General features: G+C 36.5%; 1 protein-coding gene across 1 annotated transcript; it reads left to right on the top strand.

The window, feature by feature from the left end:
• The first annotated feature begins 1,833 nt into the window (after positions 1–1,833).
• Positions 1,834–25,621, top strand: LOC121317472 (ras-GEF domain-containing family member 1B-like). Its single transcript, XM_041253442.1, has 14 exons — positions 1,834–2,045; positions 7,288–7,470; positions 7,878–8,000; positions 8,118–8,255; positions 13,218–13,430; positions 13,675–13,749; positions 14,530–14,625; positions 14,737–14,839; positions 17,193–17,272; positions 17,764–17,859; positions 20,701–20,796; positions 20,934–21,057; positions 22,340–22,412; positions 23,827–25,621. The coding sequence occupies exons 2-14, from the start codon at positions 7,294–7,296 to the stop codon at positions 23,849–23,851; spliced, it is 1,419 nt and encodes a 472-aa protein (XP_041109376.1). The 5' UTR covers positions 1,834–2,045; positions 7,288–7,293; the 3' UTR covers positions 23,852–25,621.
• The last annotated feature ends 589 nt before the right edge of the window (positions 25,622–26,210 follow it).

Raw genomic sequence — 26,210 nt, 5'->3', positions numbered from 1 at the left:
GAGTTAAACAGTTCATAACAGTATGGTTGTTTTGGGAGCCAAGATTTGCCTCAGAAAGATTTTCCTATAAATTAACAAGCAGGAAATGTACAGTGGAAACTGCTTAATAGAATCACTGGTTAATTGAATCAACCGTATATTGTGATAAAATAATTGCACTTTCTTTGCTGTTTAACCAACACAAAACCTACTGCTTTACTGAATTCATCTCTTAAAGTGACTAATATGAAAGTGTACAAACATAATCACAGAGTACATTTGCACTGTAGATCACAGGGAAAAAAAATCCTAAAATATTCTAAATCTACATACTATATTGAAATCATTAACAAATATAAATAAAGCAATAGAAACACGGTGTCTCATTGAGTGAACTTTTTTTCAATTCTGTATTCACAAACCAAAGCATTTTTTCAGTGTGTAACCTCTGCCTATGCATTTGTTGAATTAAATATAATACATATAATTGAATGGGCAACTGAGTAGCCAGCCAGATCAACATGTGGTTAACTCATGCAGCCTATTATATTTTCCAAAAGCTAAAACAAAACAAAAAATAAAAACCTGCAGGATTCCATTAAAAGAGTAAAACCTAGTCTGGCAGCTTCTAATGAGGCAATTCACATTTAATTATAGGTAACGATAATGCTTATTTTTAACTTACCAATGGAAGCCTAGCAGCTTGTTTACAATATTTAATGAAAGTAAATAAGCATGGGTCTTTTTACAGGCTTTTTGTTTATGTTTCTCAATTATAACATCTCTTTACCCTGATATAAGGGTTGTTCTAGAATTTTCCTAAATTATTAGTGTCATGTAATATCAAGAATGATACATATACTGTATGCAGCGTGCTTTGAATCTGATTTTTGGGCCGTTGAAGACGTGTGTCTAATATTGTCGCTTATGTATGTATGTATGCATATATATATATATATATATATATATATATATATATATATATATATATATATATATATATATATATATATACAACATGTTTGTATGTATGAATGTGTGGACTTGTGCTTAACTGTGGCTGGATACATTTTGTTTTATGACCCCTTTTTCTTTGAGAACACGTCATGAGCTCATAGGAAGCCTATTGGTTGTTTTTAACGTGTTCAGAACCAGAGCTTGTCTGGACGTGTATTCTAGTGAATAGGACGGCTGGCAGATATCCCGGTAATGGGAGACTGTCTATAGAACAAAATACTGCCATTCACACAGTCTGCCAGAGTTCATTTGAATGGGTGTCAGCAACTTGTCTTGTAACAATAACAAAAGGAGGAAACTAGTGAACACCTATTTTACTTTAGGGAAAGCCTTATGGTTGCATTAAGTTATAAACAATTAAAACAAATGCTCTGCAGTATACCTTAAAGCATACATGATTAAATTAAATGCTCTACATACAGTTAAATTTAGATATTAATTATATATATAGATAGTATATATATATAATATAATATATATATATATATATATATATATATATATATATATATATATATAGTATATATATTCATCATACAAAAATATATAAACGGATAGCAGCAATAGCATTTGAGAACCTGCAAAACACTATTTTGAGTTTAATTAGCTTTCATGAAGTGTCTTGGTTTTAATTCCGATGCAGCGGTGTTAGTGCAGCTGGACACTGTACTTCACTGTGTCGATCAAGTGCACAGTTTATCGACTTGTCCATAAGATTAAAGCAGTTTCAACACGGCTTCGGAGTTTATCAGCTCCCATTGGCTGGCAGCGTTTCAGTGTAAACGCTCTCTTCGTTGTCTGGTCAACCAATTTGAATGTGCCCTGGTGTGCTGTAAAGCTTTTCTTATTCAGTGGGCGGACTCGGCTCCCACATTCAGACATATGCGGCTTGTTTCTAGTAAAGGATAAGTACAGAAGTTTACTGTATGATACGTTGACAAGATTCTGTGGAACCAACTACACCTCGCTGTATGATTGCAGTTTATGTGATTTTCTCTCTGCCGTGATATTTTGCAGCTAAGAGGAATCTGATCCAGTTTCTTTTTGAGGTACGTTTTGTATGTCAGTACTACTATTTACATATGCTTATTTCTTATGTCTTATACATTTTCTCTAGAAGATATATATATAGATTATATATATATATATATATATATATATATATATATATATATAATATATATATATATATATATATCCTAATGGTACCGAAGAGCACAACGCAGCCAAGACTAGGCTAAGAGGCGGTCAATCAGTTACAACAGATACGGGTAACTGGTTTAGTGTAAAATTGATTTCTGCTATATTCAGGAATGCTGCATCATTTATCCACCGCGTCTTCGCTTTTGTTATAAAATAGTTACATGCAGAAAGCACTTATTATTTGTAATTGGTTTCGTTTTGTGACACACTTGGACATTGTGTCTATTGTTGTTGTTTTCTTTGGGTAAATGGTTTGGAAATTAGTATTTTATCCCCACATGATTTTTTAAAAAGATAAGACATTTTTGTAAACGGGAAGAACAGGCGTTAGTTGGAAGACATTGATCTGTAAGTGCTTTCTCAAGAAGGGACTTTGGATTGCTTATGTGACTGACACGTTTTAGATTTTGATTACAGGATAGAAAAATATTGCGGTGTGAGACACAGTTTTGTACAACATAAGGTAGCTGAATCTCTTGCAGTGTGTTGCCTTTTGGGTTTCTTCTTGTTATCTTTGTTGAAGAACCTGCACGTTTGCCTGATGTTTTTACCTTTTCGCACAGTTTGCCCATTATGGTTCGTTTTATTCACATAAAGTAAACAACTAAATGTGTCCTGTTTGTATTGGAAAGACATGCATCAGGTGCCAGAACATGTTAATACAGATATATATATATATATATATATATATATATATATATATATATATATATATATATATATATATATATATATATATATAATATATATATAATAAACTACACAATATTTGATTATAATATAAGAAGATATAGTATTATTATATTATACGTACTGCAGTTGTGTATATTAAAGCAAAGAATCAATTATCTTATTGTTACCAATTATGGTATACAGGTGTAATGTTTAATATTTTCATGCCACCCTTTTCCCGTATACTGCATAGGAGTGTACAATATCAATCAATCAATCAATAAATCTTTATTTTATACATCGCCTTTCATAGTGGACCACCATCACAAAACACTTAAATATTATTATAGGATATCACAAAAAAAAAACAAAAACAAAAAAAAACATTAACACATATGAATATGTATAAACATTCAAATCGTTTGGATTAACAATATCACAAAAGAAACCAGAAAAGGGTACTACACATTAATGATACCGTCAAATTTTGTCAAATTATCCGTAAAGTAGTCATTACAGTGATGTATTCATAGTGTTAATTATAGCAGTTTTTAATAGTAGCATTTTTCAGATGGGAAATTGTCTGATATTATATGTGTTCTTAGAAGTGACATGACATTTGACATGGAATTGCACATTATTCTATGGAGTCACATATTTAAATGCTGTAGATTTCTAGATAACAGGAAGTTTTTTTTTGTTTTTGTTTTTGTTTTTGTACATCCTAGCGACTAAACCAATACACAGCTTCATACATTTAATCAGTATTACATTTCCCAGTTAGGTTGACCCTACTCGTTCATGTTAACAGTCTATCTTAATTTAAACCGAAAAACAAAAATCATATGAAGTTCCTCTGATGCTTTTCATTAGCACTCAAGCTACTGGGTTCATGCAAAATGAAAGAAATGCTGGTTTTTTTTTGTTGTTTTTTTTAATTTACAAGTGATTTGCCTAAAGTATTTTGATTGGCTGTAGCCCAGAATAGTAATGACATAATTTTTGCTAGTATTCCGAACCCCAATGTTTTCATGAAATACAAATAGTGTTAGCAGCCATTGAAAACAACCAATGAGGAATATGTCTGTGTGAAGCAAAGCTGAAGTGGTTATTGGTGAAGTATAGCAAAAGTTTTTTTTTTTTTTGCATGTTTGTTTTTAAATGCCACCCTGTAGTGAGGTAGGGGGATTTTGACCTGTTGAGTAATTCTGGATTATTTTCAATCCGATGTTTGCGTTTTTGTGTATTTGGCTTGTCAACTGTACAACTGCAACCAGTTAGGCTGTTGGGCTGCCAGAAATACTAAAGTATAAGTTCCTGAAATACTGTAAACTACTAAGAACAAAGCTGAACTTGATTTCTGCTATAAGGGTTATAAGGGTATTGAATTTTCTACAGGGTTTTTAAACTCCCTACTGTTAACTACAGGCAATAACATATCAGCTTGTGAATGACTAACACCAAGCAGGGTATACTGTCTCATGTGCTAATTGTCGATATTTGCTATGAACATGAGCCTCAGATTATGAGAAGGATTTCCTTACAGAAGGTTTTTCATTTGTCTTGGGAGGGTTTGTTTATTGAAAGCCAGAATCACATTTCTAGCAGTAGGTAGGATAGTTCCACAAGTTTTTTTTTTTTTTTTTTTTTTTTTAAGTATATAACTGGATATCAAAGCAAGAGACATTTAGGCCTTTTAATTGCCTTTGTGGTAAAGTCATGTAAATGAGTGGAACAAGTATTTATACCGACAGGTGACTCACATAAATGGTCATACAGGTCTATTACTTTTAAACACAAAATAAGTGTAGGAACGATCTCCCTTTTCCTGCCTTTTGTTGCTGTTGCTGTCTGATGCTATTCAATATTGTTCAATTAACACCTTGTTAAGAGATGGAGAAAGAGAGACAGGGACTATTTATTGTCTTTATTCACTGTTGTCTGTGAATTCAAATACATACTTCCATCACGTAGGCCTATTCATGAGATGTGAACCCAGTTCGCTGTGCTCCTGCAACATGACAAATAAATTATACTTTTTTCAGAGTTTAAAGGGAAAACGTACAGTGAGGAATTCAAATGTATAAATCCTTATAGAAGTTAACATAGTAAAAGCATAGCTAAGTGTAATAAAGTCCAGTGAAAGCATATGTAAGCATTTTAAAGAATAGGGAGGGATGGTAAAGTAAATTATTAAACATGGAAAACCATGGTAAGATATGGTAAGCGCATGGGAAAACTGCAAACATACCATGGTAAATGTTTATAAAGGTAAATATGAGCTACATTTCCTGTTGAATTCCAGTGAAGCAGTCATCTGCACCTGACAGTCCATTTTACACCTGCAAACAGTTAGTTTTGTTATTGCCTGCATCAGCGTTATTAATTAATTAATTTATTTTTACCTCAGTTTCGTTTCATTCACGTAAACCCATTTAATCCAATCCTTACTCATCAACTGTCACTTTTTGCACAGTGTGGCTAGAAACCGAATACCCCTACTGTACGTTTAAATAGCATCTACACCAGGCTTTAGCAATAATAACTCAAGGGCTGTACTGTTCTTCTTGTGTTTGCATGCGTGGATTCCCAGCTAGGAACAAAATCCCTGCGTGACAGATTGTCTCAAGGCAGGCTGGTTCATGCAGCCAGGGCAGATAAATTCAATTTCCTTATAATCGTATCAGAAAGATGCTAAAGGTAGCTTCACAAATTATTGTCACAAACAGAAGATCCTGGTCACCATGAAAAGCAATTTTTTATAGCTTTTTGATTGTGTTGTGAAACTGCCTCTTCCCAAGAACAACCTGTTGTAATTGTGCATGTTAAATGTACCCTTGCGTGACCTGCATGTCATTCATTATCGGTATGATAAAAAATAGAAGCACCACCAATAGCAGTAGCTCCTGAAACCCCCCCCCCTCCCTCCTCCACCCTAAATCTGCTCCTTTTGGCCCTTATTTGGCATACAGATTGGACACCTGCAATAAGAAACAAATAGTTCCAGATTGTTTTTGTTCAAATTCAGTCTTTTGTTAGACACAGATTATTTTCTGTTGCCGCTGTAAATAAAGAACTGAAGGAGAAAAAGCACAAGTACATTTGCATTCTTAAACTGTAGCTGTTCCCAGAAGGCAGCTTCAATACGTTCTGGTATTGCACCTACATTACTTTCAGGGAGAGTTTTGTGCAAGCACAAGCAGGGGGTTGCTTTGTTCGGTGTGGTTAAAAACAATACTGTATTCTGAATAAATCACTTGTGTTTTAAAACCATCACTTGCCATTTAGAAAACTAAACAGAGAATTACACATGATTAATTAGCTGCAGAATCAACTCTGAAGCACCAATTCAAGGGAAAAAAAAGCACAGATGAAACAAATCTCTCATTCAACATTTCCCACAGGTTGTTTGTCGCATTATTTTTAAATGATTATGTATCCAGCAAAAAATATAAGCATAGTTATGCTATCAGACAACTGCAACAGAGGTGTGCATCTCATTAACTACGTCAGTAGCGTTTGTTTTGGGGGAGGGTGGTAGTAATCAAGACATGGATATTACTTTACCACTGAGGAATGGGAGTCTAACACGTGGTGGAACAGATGCAGAGGGCACTGACGTGACTGTTCATACACCAAGCAATCCTTCATTTTGATGCAAATTTCTCATGGCATCATGAAAAGAGGGATTAATGTGTCCAATATGGCTCCAACACCCCCCAGCCCCACTCCCTTTGTGCCCAACTGATGGCCTCTATAGCCAAGTAGCAGCATCTCTTATTGTTCCAGATCCCCGTGCCCTGAGTTTGCTACTGAATGGGCCCATTGTGTGGAGGTGGGGCCAGAAGCGTTAGTCCTTTGCTGTGCACATCACCCCTCGGAATCTGGCTAATAGCTTAATAGCCTGCACACCAAAATCCTGTGTGAACAATCTTTTGTACGAGACTGGTGGTGGCACACTGCAGCCGGGTTTTCTTGAAATCAGGTTTACTTTGCTTGGCCACAGATGGATTGGAAAGACATGGTAGTGACAATGGCTTTTGCTTGCCCCGTAGATGTATACAGTCAAATTTTGTGAGATTTATTCATACAACGAGTTTGTGAGTGATCCAGCACTCTGAAACATATCCTGTACAATTTGGGTGCTAATTTTATTTATATGTAATTTGTTTAGTGTAATATCCCTTGTGCTTGAGTGGTTGCCCCAGAGTACTTTCAACTAATTTGGAATGAATCTGTGTCGGGGATTGGGGAGGATCATGTACAGTGTGTATTGGTGGCAGTTTCCTCACTGCAGTTTCTTGTTTTTAGGCTGTTTGTTTTTGAGGTCTCAACATTTATTCTTCTGCTCCTCTGCTGTTTATCTGTAATTAAACAAACTGACATTCTTGAATTTTATCTTTTTTTTTTTTTTAGGAAAGTATGCCACAAACGCCAGCCTTTGCGGCTATGTTAAACACCAACGGTTATAATCGAAACGTGTACCAAACCAAGAAGGACAGCTATGCGGGCCTGTATTACCATGACAACAGCCTTGTGTCGGGCTCCTTGGAGGCTCTTATTCAGCATCTGGTCCCCAGTGTTGATTACTATCCTGACGTAAGTTTGTGAAATATCTACTTGTTGACTCAGTCGTATATCTCATATCTTTTGAAGTTGAATATGTTGTTCAACCTTATTAATGCCAAGGGTGATTTTTAAAGAAGAAATTAGTTTAGCTCTTAAGAGACGATCATGCCACACAGATACATTTTTATATTAATCAACAATATGTATATATTATTTTATGTTTTTAAATAAGGCTTGATAATTGCATTAGAGTTTATGAAATTCCCCAGAGGCAGAGCACTTTCTCCAAGAAAAAAAAAAAATGAATTGTGTTCTTTTTAGTCAATGTATTTTTGCTATTGCTTGATGAATTAATTGTATGTACTGTAAATGCTAAAAAGGGATGCTATTTCTGTAACACAAATAATATGTTTTTACTTTTTTTTTTTTTATTCCAGAGAACATATATATTTACCTTCTTGCTAAGCTCTCGGCTCTTTATTCACCCCTCTGAGCTAATGGCCAAGGTCTGCCAGTTGTGTGTTGAGCAGCAGAGATTAAATGAACCAGGGACAGACAAGGTAAGGTTTCACAATTTCCATAACAAACACCAGATCCACAACCAAACACTTTGCTGTTTGGAATTTGAGTCATTATGGTCACATTTTGGTAACTCCTGTTGTTTCTAAACATTACAGGGCAGATTAAGAAAAATTGCCCCCAAAATCCTGCAGCTGCTGACCGAATGGACGGAAACATTTCCCTATGACTTCAGAGATGAGAAGATGATGCAGAGCCTGAAGGAACTGATGCACAAGATAGCCAGCGGGGATGAGGTGAGATATCTATTGTTCTATGAGGTTGGAATGCTAGCCCCCGTTAGGGAGACAGGGGGTGCTGTGGAGGACAACAGCCGAACAGTTCAGCACACTAATGTATTTGTAAGCATAACTGCTGAAATTAAGCAAAGCAATGGTTCTGGCAGGGAGCTCACTAAACTCAGATCAAATCATATAAATATCAAGCATTTTTTAGGCACTTCCAATACCAGACCTCACCTCCTTCTCCCAAGCTTCCACCTGATTTGTTTTGGCTTCGTCTAACAGGAGAGGGCAGCTATCCTGCCTCCTGCCCATGGTTTCCCTACGGCCAGCCTCTCCACTTATTTGAAAGCTAATTTATGGGCAGGGGTTTCTCGAAAGGTGAGGCCAAAAGCCAAAGAATGTAGTATATTGTAACAGTGTCTAGTCAGTTTTAATAAACAATGTATCCCATGAGCTTTCTGACTAAACCAGGGTAGAGACAGACAGTCAAAAGCCAGTTGCCATTCTCTCACAGGAACATGCACAGCATGTGTGGGGCTTAAAGGAGATTCCTACGACGAAGAAAGGAATACAAGTAAAATATAAATGTGAAAACTGGCCTGCAATTACATTGAGAAGGCAACTACAGGGTGGGGTGGCAGGGGTCTGCAAATAATAGTTATTTTAGTCACATAACGCTTTGCAGCGCCTGACTGCGTAAAGAGAAAAGAAGCATTTTTAGCATCCTCAGTGCTTTTGTCAGTGATGGTTATCATCTTCTCCTATGCAGCATTTGAATTGTTCAGCAACCCCCCCCCCCCCCCCCCCCCCCAGTAATCGTTGCTTTACGGACAATGTGACATTTGTTTATTTTAAGTTAAAAATAAACACTGGATATGCCAAACTTCAAGCAAAATCGCATCACAAGACAAGTTATATTTTAATCTGAAAATTTGATCGAGGGTGACAGCAAAGAAGTGTTATTCAGAGTGATGAGTATGGGTGTGTTCTACTTTACATGTGTTATGTACCGAGTACCTTTTTAAAATAACAAAGTGCTCCAAGGCGTTTTCTGTCTGCTGTTCTTTTTCTCTATCCACTGTTGATGATTTTCTGTTACCTCTTGTGATAAACTAAAAATCTCTTCTGCGGTACCCATTCCCTTTTTGTTTGCTGCCCCCATAGTCTGAACATCGTACTGCTTCTCTCTCAGGGGTTTATCAGGGGAGGCACGCCAGCAACACGGTGACAAAGAACAGGCCGTAGAGGCAGCCAGTGATGGAAGGCACACTCACATCTGTTCAAACAAATACCTTTTAAAAGTGTTTCCTTTTATAAATGATTCATCTCACATTAGAAACACCGCCTATTAATTCCTCTTAACCTGAACGGTTTTGTAATGATCCGCTGTTCCATATAGATGAGTGTGCAGTAATCCCTGTAAGACAAATCATTAAATAACATTAATTTTTAATAAGTTCCCTCTGAATATTTAGCACAAGAGCAAGGCATTATATCACATGTCATTGACAGGTGACATAAAAATACTTACATCTTGCCATATTGTTAATAGTATGTTGGTCAGAAGACAAACAGGTGGGTAGATAGATATTATATTAATGATGCATCCTTTTAAATATTTACAAAAAAGACCTATTACATGAAGCAAAGAACTGGAAATACATACTGACTCCTAAATCTGTCATATTCCCAAATAATTCTTTATCAGTTCTGTAGAATGCATTGGTACTGATAGAATACACTACAGTATTTATTTGTGTACTAGTTTTTGTTTTGCTGTTGCTCATACACAAGTGATATACAGTACTTGCAACAAATAACAAAAGTGCTGACTGTTCAAGACTCTCTTTTAGTAAAAGCTGCAGAGCGTTTTAGAAACAATGCCATTCATTTTCTTGTGTATATTTCTAAACTAAAGGACTTTTGTTTCACAGTCAAGTCTTTTTGTACTTGAGAGTAATTTGCATTACAAGTTCAGTGTCATATTAAGCTAATTTTAACCACACGTAGAAAGGACTTTCCAAATTTGAAATGGCCAATTATTATTTATTTATACTCAGCCCACCGTTGCCACCCCTGTGCACTCGGGAGCAGCGAAGACGAACACACGCCAGCGGCCATCAGCCGACCGCTTCTTTACACAATGCGGATTCACCATGCAGCCGCCCAGGAACTACAGCTTAGGAGGACAACGCAGCTCCTGGGCAGCTAACAGGCAAGCCCCCAGTTGCCTGGCCAGACTACAGGGGTCGCCGGTGCGAGGTGATCCGAGGACACCCTGGCCGATCCAGGCCCCCCGGCGACGCTCAGCCAATTGAGCGCCACCCCCTGGGAACTCCCATCCACGGTCGGCTGTGGAATAGCCCAGACTCGAACCGGCAACGTCCAGGCTATAGGGTGCATCCTGCACTCCACTCCACTCAGAGTGCCTTTACTGGATGAGCCACTTGGGAGCCCAGGACTTGTTGCTTTTAACAGCTAATACTTTAACTAGTTTGAAACCATCTATATAAGCAACATATTTACTTATATTCTCTTTTTCATTTATTATAATGGTTATACATATTTGTTTTCTTTTATTAGATTAAATGGCAAGAGTCAAAGTGTAAAAACATTATATACTGTATATAAGACTTGTTACACTACATCAGTATTTCTTGCTATCACAATGTAGTTTCAAAGCTGATGTCTAAGGCACTATTGCTTGACACATTAAGATTTCTAAGACTAAGACTATTTCCTGGCTACTAAGAATAGCTCAGGTCAAGTATTCTGGACAAGTAAAAACACAATGTTCCTGCAAACTAGAAAACACATTTTAACTACATTCAATTTTTTTTTTTCCATTGACGTTTGCATCACATATGCAGACAAGGTGGGTCCCAGAATAGATTTGCGCATCAGTTTACAGCACAGTGCTTTCCAGATCCATTGATTTTCAGAGGCTGTCATTATATAAACGGTACACATATATAGTAGACAGAGCTCTGTTTTACAGCCAACCCAAACAGAGCTTCCGGTTTCATATGACCTGTATGTTATGCTGATGTGTGCAGTCTGTTGTGTGTTGCATTGTCAAGAGTGATCAGCAGCAGAAGCAGCATCATCTCTGCGGTGGTATGCACAGAGTATGGCTGCACATTAAATGCATGGAACTGAAAGATGAAGTCAGCTCTTTACAACAAAGGTCATTCCTTGAGTCATTCTCTTGTTTTTCGCCTTTGTTTTCCAAGAACCATTCAGCTCTAAAGCAGCACTAAAGGTGGTGTTGGGCTTATTAAAGTTACTCTCTCTTTTGTGAATGTCAGTTGTGTTTTAAAAGGCTCACATTGACAGATGCTAGTTGTTCAGGAGCATCCATACACCCCCACAATAAATATGAATGAAATTAACAGTTTGAATTAGAACCTACACAAATATGTACGCGAGTCATACCTTGAAACAGGTATCTAAGGATGTAAATTACATAAAGGAATTAAGTCTACAATTAATTTACTTTTTTAGTCTTCACAATGATTCACCTTGGGTTAAAAACTGAAAGATCCTTTTAACATTCTTTACTTGTAAAAAAGAATGTGGAGTCTCTAGACAAAGTATATGCACACCATTAGTCTAGTATTACTAATGAATGCTGGGTGCTATAACACCTGTTAGAATAATGGCTTATTTGTAAGGTTATATTTGTGTTATTGCAGCTGAATGGATAAGCATGTTCCTCATGGGTTTCTTAGCAATGCCATAACAAATGTACTTCCTTGTATAAATGTATTTGTTTTACTTTGTGTGGTTTTAACAGACTAATAATTGAGTATTGGGATGTTGTGTTGGTCCAGGACATAAGAAACCCATTCATTATGTACTTGTGCTTTTACCCTGTAACACTCAAAGAGCTATGTGGTCAGCCTCAGTTTTGTGGTAAACATCACATCCCTGTTCTGGACCTAAGCTGGCTTCTATTTATGAAAACTGTTTTTTAGACTAAGGCTGAATTGGACTGGGTCCAGTGTGAAACTGCCCTTGAATCCTGAATCCCACGGGTTTGCAATTTTTGTGCTGCAATGTGAATCTTGTATGTTTATAATATGAAATGTGGTAAAAGCATTGTAAAAGCATCAGTACTGTTGGAAGTACTGGAACTTACATGTTAAACCAAGATCTTCATGTTTGATGTTATAGACAATAACTAACAAGGCCCAATTAAACATTTGTGCCTCATTCCGAACTGGTCAAAACTCAGTCATTTCTGTTGGCTACTGCAGCTCACTGCACTGAAAACTAAAAGAAAAACAGTAGAGCATATGCAGGAATTCAAACACCTACGCCTGAAAAGAATGTATTATTTGTGACTGACAAGTGCTTTAGCGCTAGGATCACACTCCTCTGCCACATAGATAACCTTACTGTGTTCCACTGATTTGATTGAGGACATTTCAATTTTCAAAGTGCTTGGGCATTACACAAGTGACTCAGAAAAGTGGCAGCAATTTCGAGCAGCAGCATGACACATCCATCATACCAAAGTTTTAAATGCCATTTCTTTGCTTAGAAAATCACAGGCTTACATCTTTTGGTGTCTTGGAATCTCAATGAAACAGCACATGTGTTAAAAACTGAATAGTTGTCGTATGAAATAAAAAAAAAAAAAGCATTTATTATATTAAGTATATATATATATATATATATATATATATATATATATATATATATATATATATATATATATATATATATATATATTTAATGTTTTGCTCAGCCCTGCATATTGACGAATGCTGCTCACAATCTGTATAACAGCCAACAAACCAACCTACAACTGCCTATATTGACAGCTCTTCTATATAACCTCCATGGTACTGGTAACATGAAAGTACATGTTTTTTTGGTATTTAATCTTGTGCATATAACCATAACAGTACTAGCATTTGTTTGCTTTTGGAAATATAAAACTAATGGCGTCTGTCGTTTTATTTGCAGATCTACCGTAAGACCGTTCAGCAGTTGACACAGAGTCTGATACGAAAGCTGACCACGCTAAGCCAATACGAAGAGGTCTTGGTAAAAATAAATGCCACCGTTACAGACAGGCTTACTGTTCTAAAGACAAAGCCCCAGTCCATACAGAGGGACATCGTGACGATATGCAACGACCCGTACACCTTAGCACAGCAGCTCACCCACATAGAACTGGTAAGTCTGAGGTTCTAGAGACAATTCCATATTTTCAGATTTTTTGTAATACGGCATCATTCTTAACTGGAGAAATGCGTGACAAGTTGAAATACGCCCCAGGGCACAGCTGAAAACAAGAATTGTTGTAAGAATGTGGAATGCATAACAGAGGGAAAGGATCCTATTAGCCAGATATAGACAGCTATTAAATTACATTACTAGAACTTGTTTAGATTGTGTTTGTGTCTTATTTTGTTTATAGGAGAGACTCAGTTATATTGGACCTGAAGAATTTGTCCAGGCATTTGTACACAAAGACCCCCTGGACAATGGCAAGGTACAACCCCTGCTATGTTGACTGTCACAGAGCTTGTATTACATTGTTTATATTCAACTTATCAGTTACAGGTCATGTTTCTCAGAAGGAATCCATTCCTGATATTGGTACTGAATTTAGCTTGATTAGGCAGAGTCGATGGACAACCCTGAACATCTACTTTTATATTGATATCATTAAAGTGAAATCTTTGGTTGACTCCTGGAAGCACTACAGTTTTCTACCATACCCCCGTAGAATGTGCAAATGTCCTTTACACCCTGTTGACATTTAATTTTACATCTTAAAGTGAAACCGTCTTAGCAACAACCTAGCAACCAGCTAGCAATTAAGATGCCCAAGGGTTTTGTGAAGCCACACATACATTAGCTTCTGCTGGCTCTTTGCTGCAAGGCAAACATACATTGGTGTTATTTAAAATGGGATTCCTCTGTTTTTTGCTGCACTTACTAAATAATTTAAACTAAAGATGTTGACTCCATTGTAGTTATCCTTGGCAGGACTGGGTTATTAGAAAGGACTAGATACTTGAGGCTTTATTGAACTCAGCCCCAAAACACAAAAACAGAAGTTTTTTGTAAAAACTGATGTCCACTAATATATCTTTGTAACCTTTCTATATCTGCCTGCTACAGAGCATTTAAACAAAATGAATGACTTGGGTATCAGTTAAATACTTTTTTAATGTCAAGTAGCTTGTAAATGTAGGTTAGTAAAGGGCAGTCTTCTTTTCTGTTAGTAAAATAACCAAAAAGATGTCTGTCTTTTTGTTTAACACAGAGTTGCTTTAGCGATCACAAGAAGACAAGCAACTTGGAAGCATACGTGGCGTGGTTTAACAGACTCAGCTACCTGGTGGCGACAGAAATCTGCATGGTAAGTCAAGGATCTATAGGCACCTGTCCTATTTACCCAATTTCAATATTAGTCTGTCAGCTTCAGCAAATAACACACTGGTATTCAATTTGTCAATTGTGTCATACACAGCCCGTAAAGAAGAAACACAGGGCGCGAGTCATTGAGTATTTCATCGATGTTGCACGGGAGTGCTTCAATATCGGCAACTTCAACTCATTGATGGCCATTATATGTAAGCATTTTAAAAGCAGATTGCTTTTTTATATAGCACATGCTGTGTGGTAAAACAGGTGTTTGTCTATAGCCCGTAGAACAGATACGGTTCAGTGACTTGTAATAACACTGTGTAACACAGTTTTTGTTCCTGGGTAGTAAGTGTTATTTCCTAATTGCTTATGCCTCAAAAGTATAGAAAATGGCTATTATTCCCAACAAACTTTGCTTTTGTGACCAGGACAGTGATATTTCAAAATATCACTATTTCCAATGGGAAAACGGGCAAATGTGTGTCTTTTCGTTCACATAAAGTCAGAAAAAAACAACATATGAATCCAAATTAACATGCATTTATACTAAAGTAATACAAAAATGACTACAAAAGATTTAGAAGTTAGTAGTTTTTTTCGAGATTTACGATTATACTGTAAATACAATATAATTTGGATTCATATGTTGTTTTTTTCTGACTTTATGTGAACGAAAAGACACACATTTGCCCGTTTTCCCATTGGAAATAGTGATATTTTGAAATATCACTGTCCTGGTCACAAAAGCAAAGTTTGTTGGGAATAATAGCCATTTTCTATACTTTTGAGGCATAAGCAATTAGGAAATAACACTTACTACCCAGGAACAAAAAAAAAAAAAAATTGTTACACGGTGTAATCACTAAATCAGTCATTTGAAATTCTACGGGAATAAAGGTGCTTATACTATCACCCCGTGGCCCCGCAATGATTTTGTAGCTACCATATTAGACTTGCACAAGTTTCCAGTGCGGACCACTGCTCTATAGTCTGAAATGAGCATAGAAGAGAATTAAATACAGATGAATTTGATAACTGGAGGCTTTTGTTGTTGGAAATCAGATCAGCAACCATACAGTGTTTCTTTGGCTACGGTTGAAAAAAAGTATTAAAATGTGGTGCTTGCACAGTATGGATCCATTGCTTCAAAGAGTTGAAGACTCACATGCCCCCTCTGCTAATTAGGTAATGATTTGAACTTATAATGGGGGGGGGGGGGGGGGGGATTTTACTAATAAATATATAAACAGAGGAATCATAACTTTTTAATTTGATCTGTATTCTACTATTCTGAAAATAAACAATTGACTTGTAGCCTAAAACCTCCCAAGCATCACTGTGAACCCATTGGAGCAGCAGGATCATAGGTGGAGGTGCAGCAGGAGGTGAATAGCCAACCAGAAGGGGCAGCAATGTTAGAATCTGCTGCTCAGCATCATTAAGACAGATGGTCACTGCTGACCACAGGGTACACAATTTGCAAACACTGTGTGAGAAGAAGTTGCCAGCTGTCCTAGTCATAGCCTCTCCCGGGGGATCCTGCTTCAGGCAGTGGTTTATGCAATGTGTCCTCAGGGATGTTCAGTGGAAATTGAAATGAACAAACAAGTCATGGGAAAGTGTGGCTTCTTTTGTGTCAAGTTTGTTTTATAATCCCCATCTACACAATTATGGTGTAAAGCATGAACAGGGCTCGACATTTGAAGCCATGTGTTTAGCTGCATAATTAATGCTAACATAAAGAAAACAATAAGTTCCTGAAAACCTGTTTTTTTTTTGTTTTATTTTTGCCTGTAAGCTCTAAAAATTGACCCTTTGTGTAAATGCAGTGTGTGCCAATTGGTAGCCAAAAATACTAAACCAGTTCAACCCTGGACAAAAAAGTCTACAATGTCAGAGTCCTCTACAGACAGTATGAGCTGTAATTATACAGGGAACCCATGATCCACCATACAAATGTGAATCAAGGACATAGAAATTGGCACTAAGTTTATAAAATATCAGAACATTTATAAAATTACACGTGGCAATATTGTGTAGTTCAGTCGATTTGATTACCATGTATACAAATTCTATTTTTAGTTATTGTACTGTAGATGCCTGTTTTACTGTCATTTATACATTTACATAAAAGTAAAGACATACATACATTACCCTTTAAATGTCAGGCATTCTCATGGGGGTTTATGGTATTTTATTTTTAGTATGTAGTCTTAACTAAGGTCTTCAGTCTTGAAAATACTTGAGAATGAGGTTATCTCACAAAGGTCCCTCTATGTGGCGTGTTTAATGAGAACAGAGTGGTCATATCTATGCTATAGTAGGCCATTTAGACTGCTATCACAACCTAAGAACTTATTACCATGTGTTAGGTATTTCATTTGGGAAGTTAATGCAGAACGAAATTCTCATTGTTCTTTTGGAGTTTGTAGTTTTATCTTTTGGAGCACCATAAGTTACTCAAGATAAAGGGAGGAAAGTCCAATTGCAGTTTAGTAATCTGTGCTTTTGTAACCTCGATCTGTTTGCACTGACTCTTCTCTGTTTGATTGGCTGCAGCTGGCATGAACATGAGCCCTGTCTCCCGGCTCAAGAAAACCTGGGCCAAAGTAAAAACAGCCAAGTTTGATATCCTAGAGGTAAGTGACTTAACACGCTTCCTCAAGGTGCACATTCTCTGTTGAAGTGTCGGGTTTTCAGAGGGTGTGAATCATTGTCAGCAGTGTGGGGCTGTGAATGGTAGCTTGGCATCAAAATCGAATAACCAACATTACAGATACACGTGGCAATTCAGATATGTATTAGCACACAACTGTGTGAGATATTCAGTTTTATTAATACATCTGTGGTTCATTATTATTTACAGCATAATGTGAGGGTGGTGACAATGTTAGTCAAGTAAGGGTATCAACAGCTATTTAATGGTTGATGTGGATACTGTTGTGGATACATCAATGTGTGCAATTGACCTTGTCTTCTGAGAGCACTTGGATGCAAGTGAATACGCCTCAATGAGATATTCTCGTAAAGGGACTGAAACATTTCGGTTCATTACACCCTTAAAGTTGTCAACCATATTATTGTAGATATTTACCTCAGCTGACATCATTTTTGTTCTTCTTCTCTGCAGCATCAGATGGATCCTTCAAGTAATTTCTACAACTACAGAACAGCACTGAGAGGGGCGACCCAGAGGTCTTTGATGGCTCACAGCAGCAGAGAGAAGGTAAATATAAAGTTTCCAAGGGGTGTAGAGAGTTAACAGGAGAGTGAGTGTGAGTGTGAGTGTGAGTGTGAATGTGAGTGTGAGTGTGAGTGTGAGTGTGAATGTATGTGTGTGTGTGTGTGTGTGTGTATATGTGTGGTTTTGTGTGAGTGTGTGTATGCATGTGTGTGTGTGCGTGCGTGCGTGCGTGAGTGTGTGTGTGTGTGTGTGTGTGTGTGTGTGTGTGTGTGTGTGTGTGTGTGTGTGTGTGTGGTTTTGTGTGTGTGTGCGCGTGTGTGTGCATGCGTGTGTGTTTGATTGGGGTAGTCTGAAGTGGTGATCAAGCCCATGCTGCTCAATGTAAGATAAAAGATGATAAGGGGACATTGCACCGACAGCAGAAGACAGCAGAAACAAACGACCTTGTTTGTGTAAGATGTTTGCCTTCTTGATAATCCAAGTTCTTTTTAATCACGGTCTGCTCTGAAAATGCTACAGTTGTCTTGTTCGAAACATCGAAAATTATGTTATGCAATGGACACATGAGAACAAGACTATGTAAGCTAGGTGATGTCATGTTTAAATATGTTAATAAAACTGAAATGTAAAGGGAAAATTACCAGGATAACTGTGTTCTCTGTGAAATGCTTATCAAAAACCATGTTATCAGTGAGAGCACCTCATTTGTTTGCATTGGCTTACACTCTCCAGTAGATTCAAAAGGAATAATTAGCAGCTCAGTTGTCATAAATCAGAATTATAAGCAGGTGTAAATTTATGAACAGTACTTTGAATAACCTTAATTTTCAATGTTTAGGAAGTGTTTTGCAGTTTTGTCTTCAATTCAGTATGATGTCACCAAAGGAAAAACATAAAAGAGAAAAAAGCTAAATGATGAATAACAATCTATATGAAAAAGACATTTATAGCAGTACAAGCTTGTTTATTTAACAAAACCTACTGCCTTAAATGTTGAACTTAAAACTTAAGTTCACTGTGCATTATTTAAGTGGAATATAAAATGTTTAGTTGATGTGCAGACGAATCCACTGAAATATATTTTAAAGACACAGAACTCCCTAAATCATTTAACATGCAAGCACTGAAGTGGAAGAGATTGCACAGACCACTGGAGCAAATCTGCGCTTCAGATTTTTGGCAAACTCAATAACCCACCTTCATTAGAGGACTATCTTTCAGAGCAAAGCAAGCTGCTTTCATACTGGGGTGTGTGCTTTAATGAAATTTATGTAAGAAGTATGGATTGAGAGTCGAATTTGATGCTGACCTTAACAGAGACGGATTTATATCAGGTTATAAAGAGTATCCTGGGCTCTGTTTTGAAGTGCAAAAGCAAAGGCAAATTTTCAGAAAGAAATTCAAAATAAATGTAACGGTAGGAGGAGTTAATGAATTAGTTTTAGAGCTACACTCAGAACAGCTAAGCTTGAGTATTTTCACAGGGCCAAAAAGGTCAAGACATAGTAGGGAGGTCCCAGAGGAAGCTGTTTTGTTATGAAAATGATTTGAGTACAAGACCTTTTCAGAAGCAAGGCATGAAGGCGGTTGACATTTTGTACTGTCAAGTCTGCCTCCCATGGAGTAATCTTTTGCAGCTGTTGGTTTAAAGTACGTAGGCAGTAGTTTCACAGAGCCCCGCCCTCCTTTTTGTTGCAAACTTTGACACCTCTGTGTAGCACCTCATGAGGTCAATGAGCTCTTTTGACGAACATTAAATGAACCACAGGTTCAATCAGCAATAAGCAGATGTTTTAAAAGATGAGGTGGGTTTACAGTGTCAGTGGATTAGCATTCAGAAGTCATGCAAAATAATCTTCCCAAGCCCTCTGGAATACTCTGCCTTGTAACAGAGGACATATTGCTCTGTTCCTACTGCAGTTCCAAGTCACACAGCTCTCTGGAGGAAACATTCACTTAAGCCACAGCCTTTTGAAATGTTAAGCAGAATATCATTGCCCTGGATTGTAATATAAAATATTTGACTCTGGTCTTGTTCTTAATTCTGGAGCGTGTGCCCAGATATTGGCATGTTGAAGTACATGCAGTGCATTCTGAACCTCTGTGATACTTTAAATCAAAGGATTACAGGATGAAGTAGGAGGACCACCCATGTACATCTGTGGCAGCTATATTGTGTTCTCTATGCAATCCTATTGAAATCAGTAGGATGTTACACTGCAAAGTACAACTGTTATGTCTGCTCTATATTACTGCAGTGCAACAGGTAGAGTTTCAGCCCAAACCTCCTCTTATACCCTCACAGCCTCAAATATTCTTAACACATTGACCACAATCTTTTACATTTTGATAAATTATGAACTTGTGCCCCCAACATAATGCCATTGTATCACAAGTCATCTAGTCCGCTAATTTTTTTTTTATTTTTTACTAGAGGCTGATATGCTGCTTTTCATTGATTTCCAATGAGTGAAACCATATGAACTCAGCACTGTCTTAGAAACATGTTCTGAAAAAATGAAAGATGTAATTCAGTACCTCAGTTGTTCATACTTCTCTTATCGCTGGCATGAATTCATTTTTTAATTCAGAACCATTCTACCATCTGGACAAAAGCCAAAGAGCTCACTAACCTTCATCCATTTGAAGGGACTTCCGAATTTTTTTATTAGGCTCTCATAATGGCATGCCTGCATGGCAGGTTTTATTATCATAGACCTCTGAAGTCAGCTTTTAGCTGTAGAAAATTAATTCCAATTGTGTTCAAGTGTGTTGGGAAGATGAATACAAGTGTGTTACCTGTTGAGTTGTCCTGTTATACTGACTAAGACATGTACAACTGATTTTATTTATTTATTTATTTTGGTTTGTTCTTGTTTGCAGATTGTGATACCTTTCTTCAGTTTATTAATCAAAGACATTTACTTCTTAAACGAGAGGTGTGCCAATCGACTCCCCACTGGGCATGTCAACTTTGAAGTGAGTACTGTTTCTGTTGTAAAAATGTGTTTTTTTTGTTTGTTTGTTTGTTTTTTAATCTATAGGAAACAGTCCAGCAATGTAAAACATTGCGTAGTCTAAATTTATTCAATTGTAATTTTTTTTTTTTTTTTTAGAAATTCTGGGAGCTGGCAAAGCAGGTCAGTGAGTTTATGACATGGAAAGAGGTTGAGTGTCCCTTCGAGAAGGATCGCAAAATCCTCCAGTATCTTCTGACAGCACCAGTCTTCAGTGAAGATGGTAAGTGTCGTAACCAAAAGCCCTAAGTTGAATTGTATTGCCTGTCCCAGAATGTGCTACTCAGGAAAAGAGGAGAGTTGTTGAACTAAAGTAATTGAAACATCTCTTAGCCCCTCTTAGCCCACAAAGCATATATCTGCTTCATTTCATATCTACAATGAAAACCACTTTTTTGCCGTTAACGCAGATAAAAAACTGATCTGGCTGCATCTGCTATAATATGCTTTATTCTTAATTTAAAACTTCTGAATATTTATCAGAAATCAATCTTTGACTTGGGATGACATAAGCTTCTTCCTGAAAATTACATGCCTTTACATAAGTGTTCTGAGGCGCAGAAACCTGTCATTCACCACAAAGTGCTCATTAAGCCTGATATCTGATCTTTCACTGTATCTTCTTAGGATTCTGTATGACATACACATCCACATTATTTTAGAATTTTCACATCCTAGCCGTATATTTAATGTATTATGCTTTGTTTTTCACTGTATTTAATGTATTATTCATTGCTGTTTACTGTATCTTCTAAAGTGCTTTGTGATGGTGTCCACTATCAAAGGTGCTATATAAAATAAATATTGATTGATTGAGTGGCTTAAAGTCTCAAACTGTACTGGAATTCACATTCTTAGCTGTGTAGTGTGGGAAAGCAATAATCAGGCTACTTCAAAGTGAATTTTCTATTCATGATGCAAGTAAAGGTATACTTTGTGTCCTATTAAAGTCTTACAGAACCCCCTGCAGAAACACATGACTTTACCTTTGCTGTATTCTGTGTTGTCTGTATCGCAGCAGTTGTTTTTCAACATATTCCAGATTGTTTTGTTATTTTTTATATTCATCCATCTTAAGTAAAGAAACTAGGGAATTACTTTTTTTCAGCTTTTGCTTGGGAGCGTTTGATATGAGAAAGAAAGATTTTTTTTCTTCCAGGAGCAACAAAGCCAAAAGTAAAGTTTTTAATGACTGTTGCAGGTCATTCGAATGATTTCAATAAAAACATGTCTGTCCTAATGTTGGTATGCAAAAGAAAGCAGTGGGCCAGTTAAATCCTTGGTTAAGCCCATGTTTTAAAGTCAAAACTCAATTTTTCAATTTGGGCAGGTCATAACTCCCCTACCTTGCAGTTAAATATATTTTAAAATATATTTTTGTGATTAAGAGCCTCTCTCAGTTTGTTTTTATTTTATTGTGACCCAACGTGTATGAAAGCTTCGAATTGTCAACCTAAGAGGTTTAGCCACAGCCACACTGATACACCTTCCTCTTAATATTACAGCACTTTATTTGGCCTCTTATGAGAGCGAGGGCCCTGAGAACCACATTGAGAAGGACAGATGGAAGTCTCTAAGGTAATTGTCAAAGGTCATCTCAATCAATCAGACAAATCAAATAACATTGCTCTTGACATTTTAATACATTCAGGTCAAATAAAGACATGAGCTATAGACTTGTCTTGTCAGTTTGTGTTTTTCTTGTTGATGTATGTTTGTATGTTGTATACGTGTGACTTCATGATAACTGGCATGGTTTATAGTTTGGAAGTTTTATGTAAATACGACTGCTTCTTTAATTGTTTTGTCAACTTGTGATTGGCTGTTTTTTTTTTTTGTTGTTGTTTTTTTTTGGGGGGGGGGGGGGGTATATAATTAATTTCAGTTCCCGTTTATTATGAATTGTGAAAGGATGGAAAGGAAAGTGAAATTCAACTATGTAACGAAAAATGAAACTTATTTTTTTTTACTGCAGGAGTTGCAAAACAGTTAATGAGTATCAGTAAAGAATGAACTTGTTTTAATTTTGCTCTGAGATTAAGCCAGACACATTACTATTTAATGCTATGTCTATTATTCGGTGCGAGACAGTTTACTTTCTTTGCAAGCCTTAGTATTTCTTTTTTGAGATTGATCACTCAGGAGATACTACTTTTAGTTTAATATGTTACAAGTAACGCACTGAAAAATGTAACTGCATATGAATCCAAATTAACATGTATTTATACAAAAGTAATCCAAAAATGACTACAAAAGATTTAGAAGTGAGTAGTTTTTCGAGATTTACGATTATACTGTAAATACAGTATAATTGTAAATCTTGAAAAACTACTCACTTCTAAATCTTTTGTAGTCATTTTTGTATTACTTTTGTATAAATACATGTTAATTTGGATTCATATGCTGTTTTTTTCTGACTTTATGTGAACGAAAAGACACACATTTGCCCGTTTTCCCATTGGAAATAGGGATATTTTGAAATATCACTGTCCTGGTCACAAAAGCAAAGTTTGTGGGGAATAATAGCCATTTTCTATACTTTTGAGGCATAAGCAATTAGGAAATAACACTTACTACCCAGGAGCAAAAAAAAAAAAAATGTTACACGGTGTAGTCTTTAGTTCTTAAAATATTCTTTATGCTTTGAAAGGATGTCAAACTGAAGTGTGGATCAGTAATTGAGCCTGAGCTTTATTTAATTAAGCCTGAATCAATCAATTTACTAGTAAGTCAGAGACCTTCATATGTCAGTCAGTGGAAATAACGGCACCATAGGATTTAACAGGCTTCATTTCCAAAGTGGTTGATGGTTGGTAGCACAGGCATCAGGACATTATAGGTACTGGTTATATAACCTGGATGGGTTTCCATCAGTTTAAAAAAGTTTGAAGAAAAAATAAAACCACCTCTCCTAACACTGTTGATAGGGTGTAAAAATAAAAGGATAAGATTGAAAATCTGACATTTCTTCTTTCTGTTTTATATTTTCTAGGGCTTCTCTACTAAGTAGAGTATAAGATGGTGAAAACAGACAACTTGGACCATTGCATGACAAGTTTTGCACTAACTGTTGAGTGATGGGGTCCAAGTAACAGTATAACACATCGTGTCAAGATTGAGGAACTCTCAAACAAGTAGAATGACAATCTCTACTCTGCTGACAAGGATCTTGGTGTTCACCGATAGCAACAACGGTGTAATTCTAAAAACAAATGACAGTTTGAGGGCTGCGAGTCCTGTCTGAATTGTTGGTCACAGCATTCCAGGACACTTTTTTTTTTGGTTGGTTTGTTTGTTTCTGTTATTCCTTTTTGCAGAATTTTTTTATGTAATTGTCTTCGAGATGAAGAAGTGAGCATTGTTGCCTGTAGTTTACAGACTGCAAGACAGCTGTATCAACTGAGGAATCTTCAGGAATAATCCACTGTTCTGGCAATGGGGTCAAGCCATTCAGTATTAAGGGGCAGGACTCAGTGGCTGCTAATTCATGTACTGTATCGTCATATTTTTCTTTTAATTAATTAACTAAGAGTTGGCTGCTGGTTGGCTTACTGTGTTATGAGTATTTGTAATATGCTGCTTTGAAACAAACAGTGGTTGTACTGTTACAAAGAAGCATCACGTGGGATTTACTGGAACCTAATTTGTTTGTTTAATTTTAAACGTATAAAGGTTATCTATGTTATGTTTAGATTTGGTTTTTATATGGTTTTTGTAATTGTAAATACTATTTGGAATATTGTTTACCATACTCTGACCACAATTTTGGATAAAACATTTTACAAAATGTATGTAAAATGCACAGAGTGCATTAAAAGAAAAGACTGCAGTGTCATTTTTGTGGCTGTATAAAGTATACGTTTGTAATACTTCATGCACTAAACACAGATGCTTTGCATCTCCAGTAACACTAAAGCAAAACGCAAAGATAAACAGACTGCAAATGTGAAGATACTGTAACCACACATGTTCCTAATTTTCAGTGCTATTATGGCAGTGCAATACACCACCTTATTGCACAAATATTGACTTGAAGTAGCTCCAAGCACTTAAGATTAACCACTCTTTGTATGTGTATAAGTGGAAACCTTCCTGAATAACAAAGCTCTCAGCTGTGTTGTAAAAAAAAAAATGAGGAAATAAATTATCCTTGTGGTTAGAGCTGGGGACTGAGAGGAAATAAATCCTGTTTTTTAAACCCAGCTCAGCCTGCTGACCGTACACTGGGGAACCGAAAGGACTCCACCATGTGAATGAGACGTGGCATCTCTGGTCACATAATTTTTATACCAGTGGCCTTTAACTTCTGCTTCCAGGTTCAGAAGCTGGCCTTGTAAGATTTTGATGGATGGGTTTTTTCTCAATAATGTTATTTAAGTATATTACCCCAGCGGTCCTGTGTGCTATTATATGTTTAGATATTACTTACCAGGGTGTTTTTTTTTTTTTTTTTTTTTTTTTTTTTTTTAAACATCTGAGTTTGTACTAGGTACATCATGTTTAAGTAATCCATTGCCCAATGAAAGGTTTTAAGAACAGTTTGTAAATGACTATTTTCAAGGTACTTGAATTGAAGTAATATTTCTTGACTGATGTGTGACTCTTGTCATTCCTTTTCTTAAACAAAAAAAAAAGATGAAATGATAATATTGTGGTTTACTGTGTAAATAATGTATACTTTTTCTGTGCACAATGTTATGTATTTTACCTGTTCAGACGGCTTGGAAGAAGCATTTATAATTTATGTAGCTGCAAAAGACTTTGCCAATAAAAAGTGAAGAATGTTGTTGAAGAAGTGGCATTTAAGTGTGTTTAATTTGTGCCATTCCTCCCAGTACGAGGTTTGGCAGGGAAGCAAGTGGCTGAGTAAGCAACTCTACCGATTATATTAGTAGCTTACAGTGATGGGGTGCACAGCGGGCAAGGCAGATTCCGATAGAATTGAAGCTTTCAACTTTAAAACATAGAAGCAACAACATCAGCTTACCCTTACCAAATTATCCTTAATTGCAAAGCAGTGGTACTGCAATAGCAATGCTTCTGCTGCTGCAGCTAATGACCAATAATACAATGTTTATCACAGTGGCATAAGGACCACTGGGATATTTATAGTTCGTACTTCGGATTACCATTGCTGACAACAGAGAGAATTGAACCCCAGGCTCTAATGTTTACATTATGTAATGTATGAGTCATTTAATAATGTTACATAGTTTCAGGATAAGGTTTTCAAGAGCAGGTTTATTAATTAAAAGTGGTCCAGGTTAAAACCAATTGTTTATAAAATTGAATTATTCTATATTTAATTTAGACATTTAAAAGGACAGCATGCTTGTGGCAGGGCGATTGCCTTGCACAATGGTAAATTAGTGTTGG

This window comes from Polyodon spathula, chromosome 1 (assembly GCF_017654505.1).
Source record: "Polyodon spathula isolate WHYD16114869_AA chromosome 1, ASM1765450v1, whole genome shotgun sequence".
NCBI lineage: Eukaryota > Metazoa > Chordata > Actinopteri > Acipenseriformes > Polyodontidae > Polyodon > Polyodon spathula.
The sequence above is the reverse complement of the archived record's forward strand: the minus strand, read 5'-3'. Positions and strand labels throughout refer to the sequence as shown.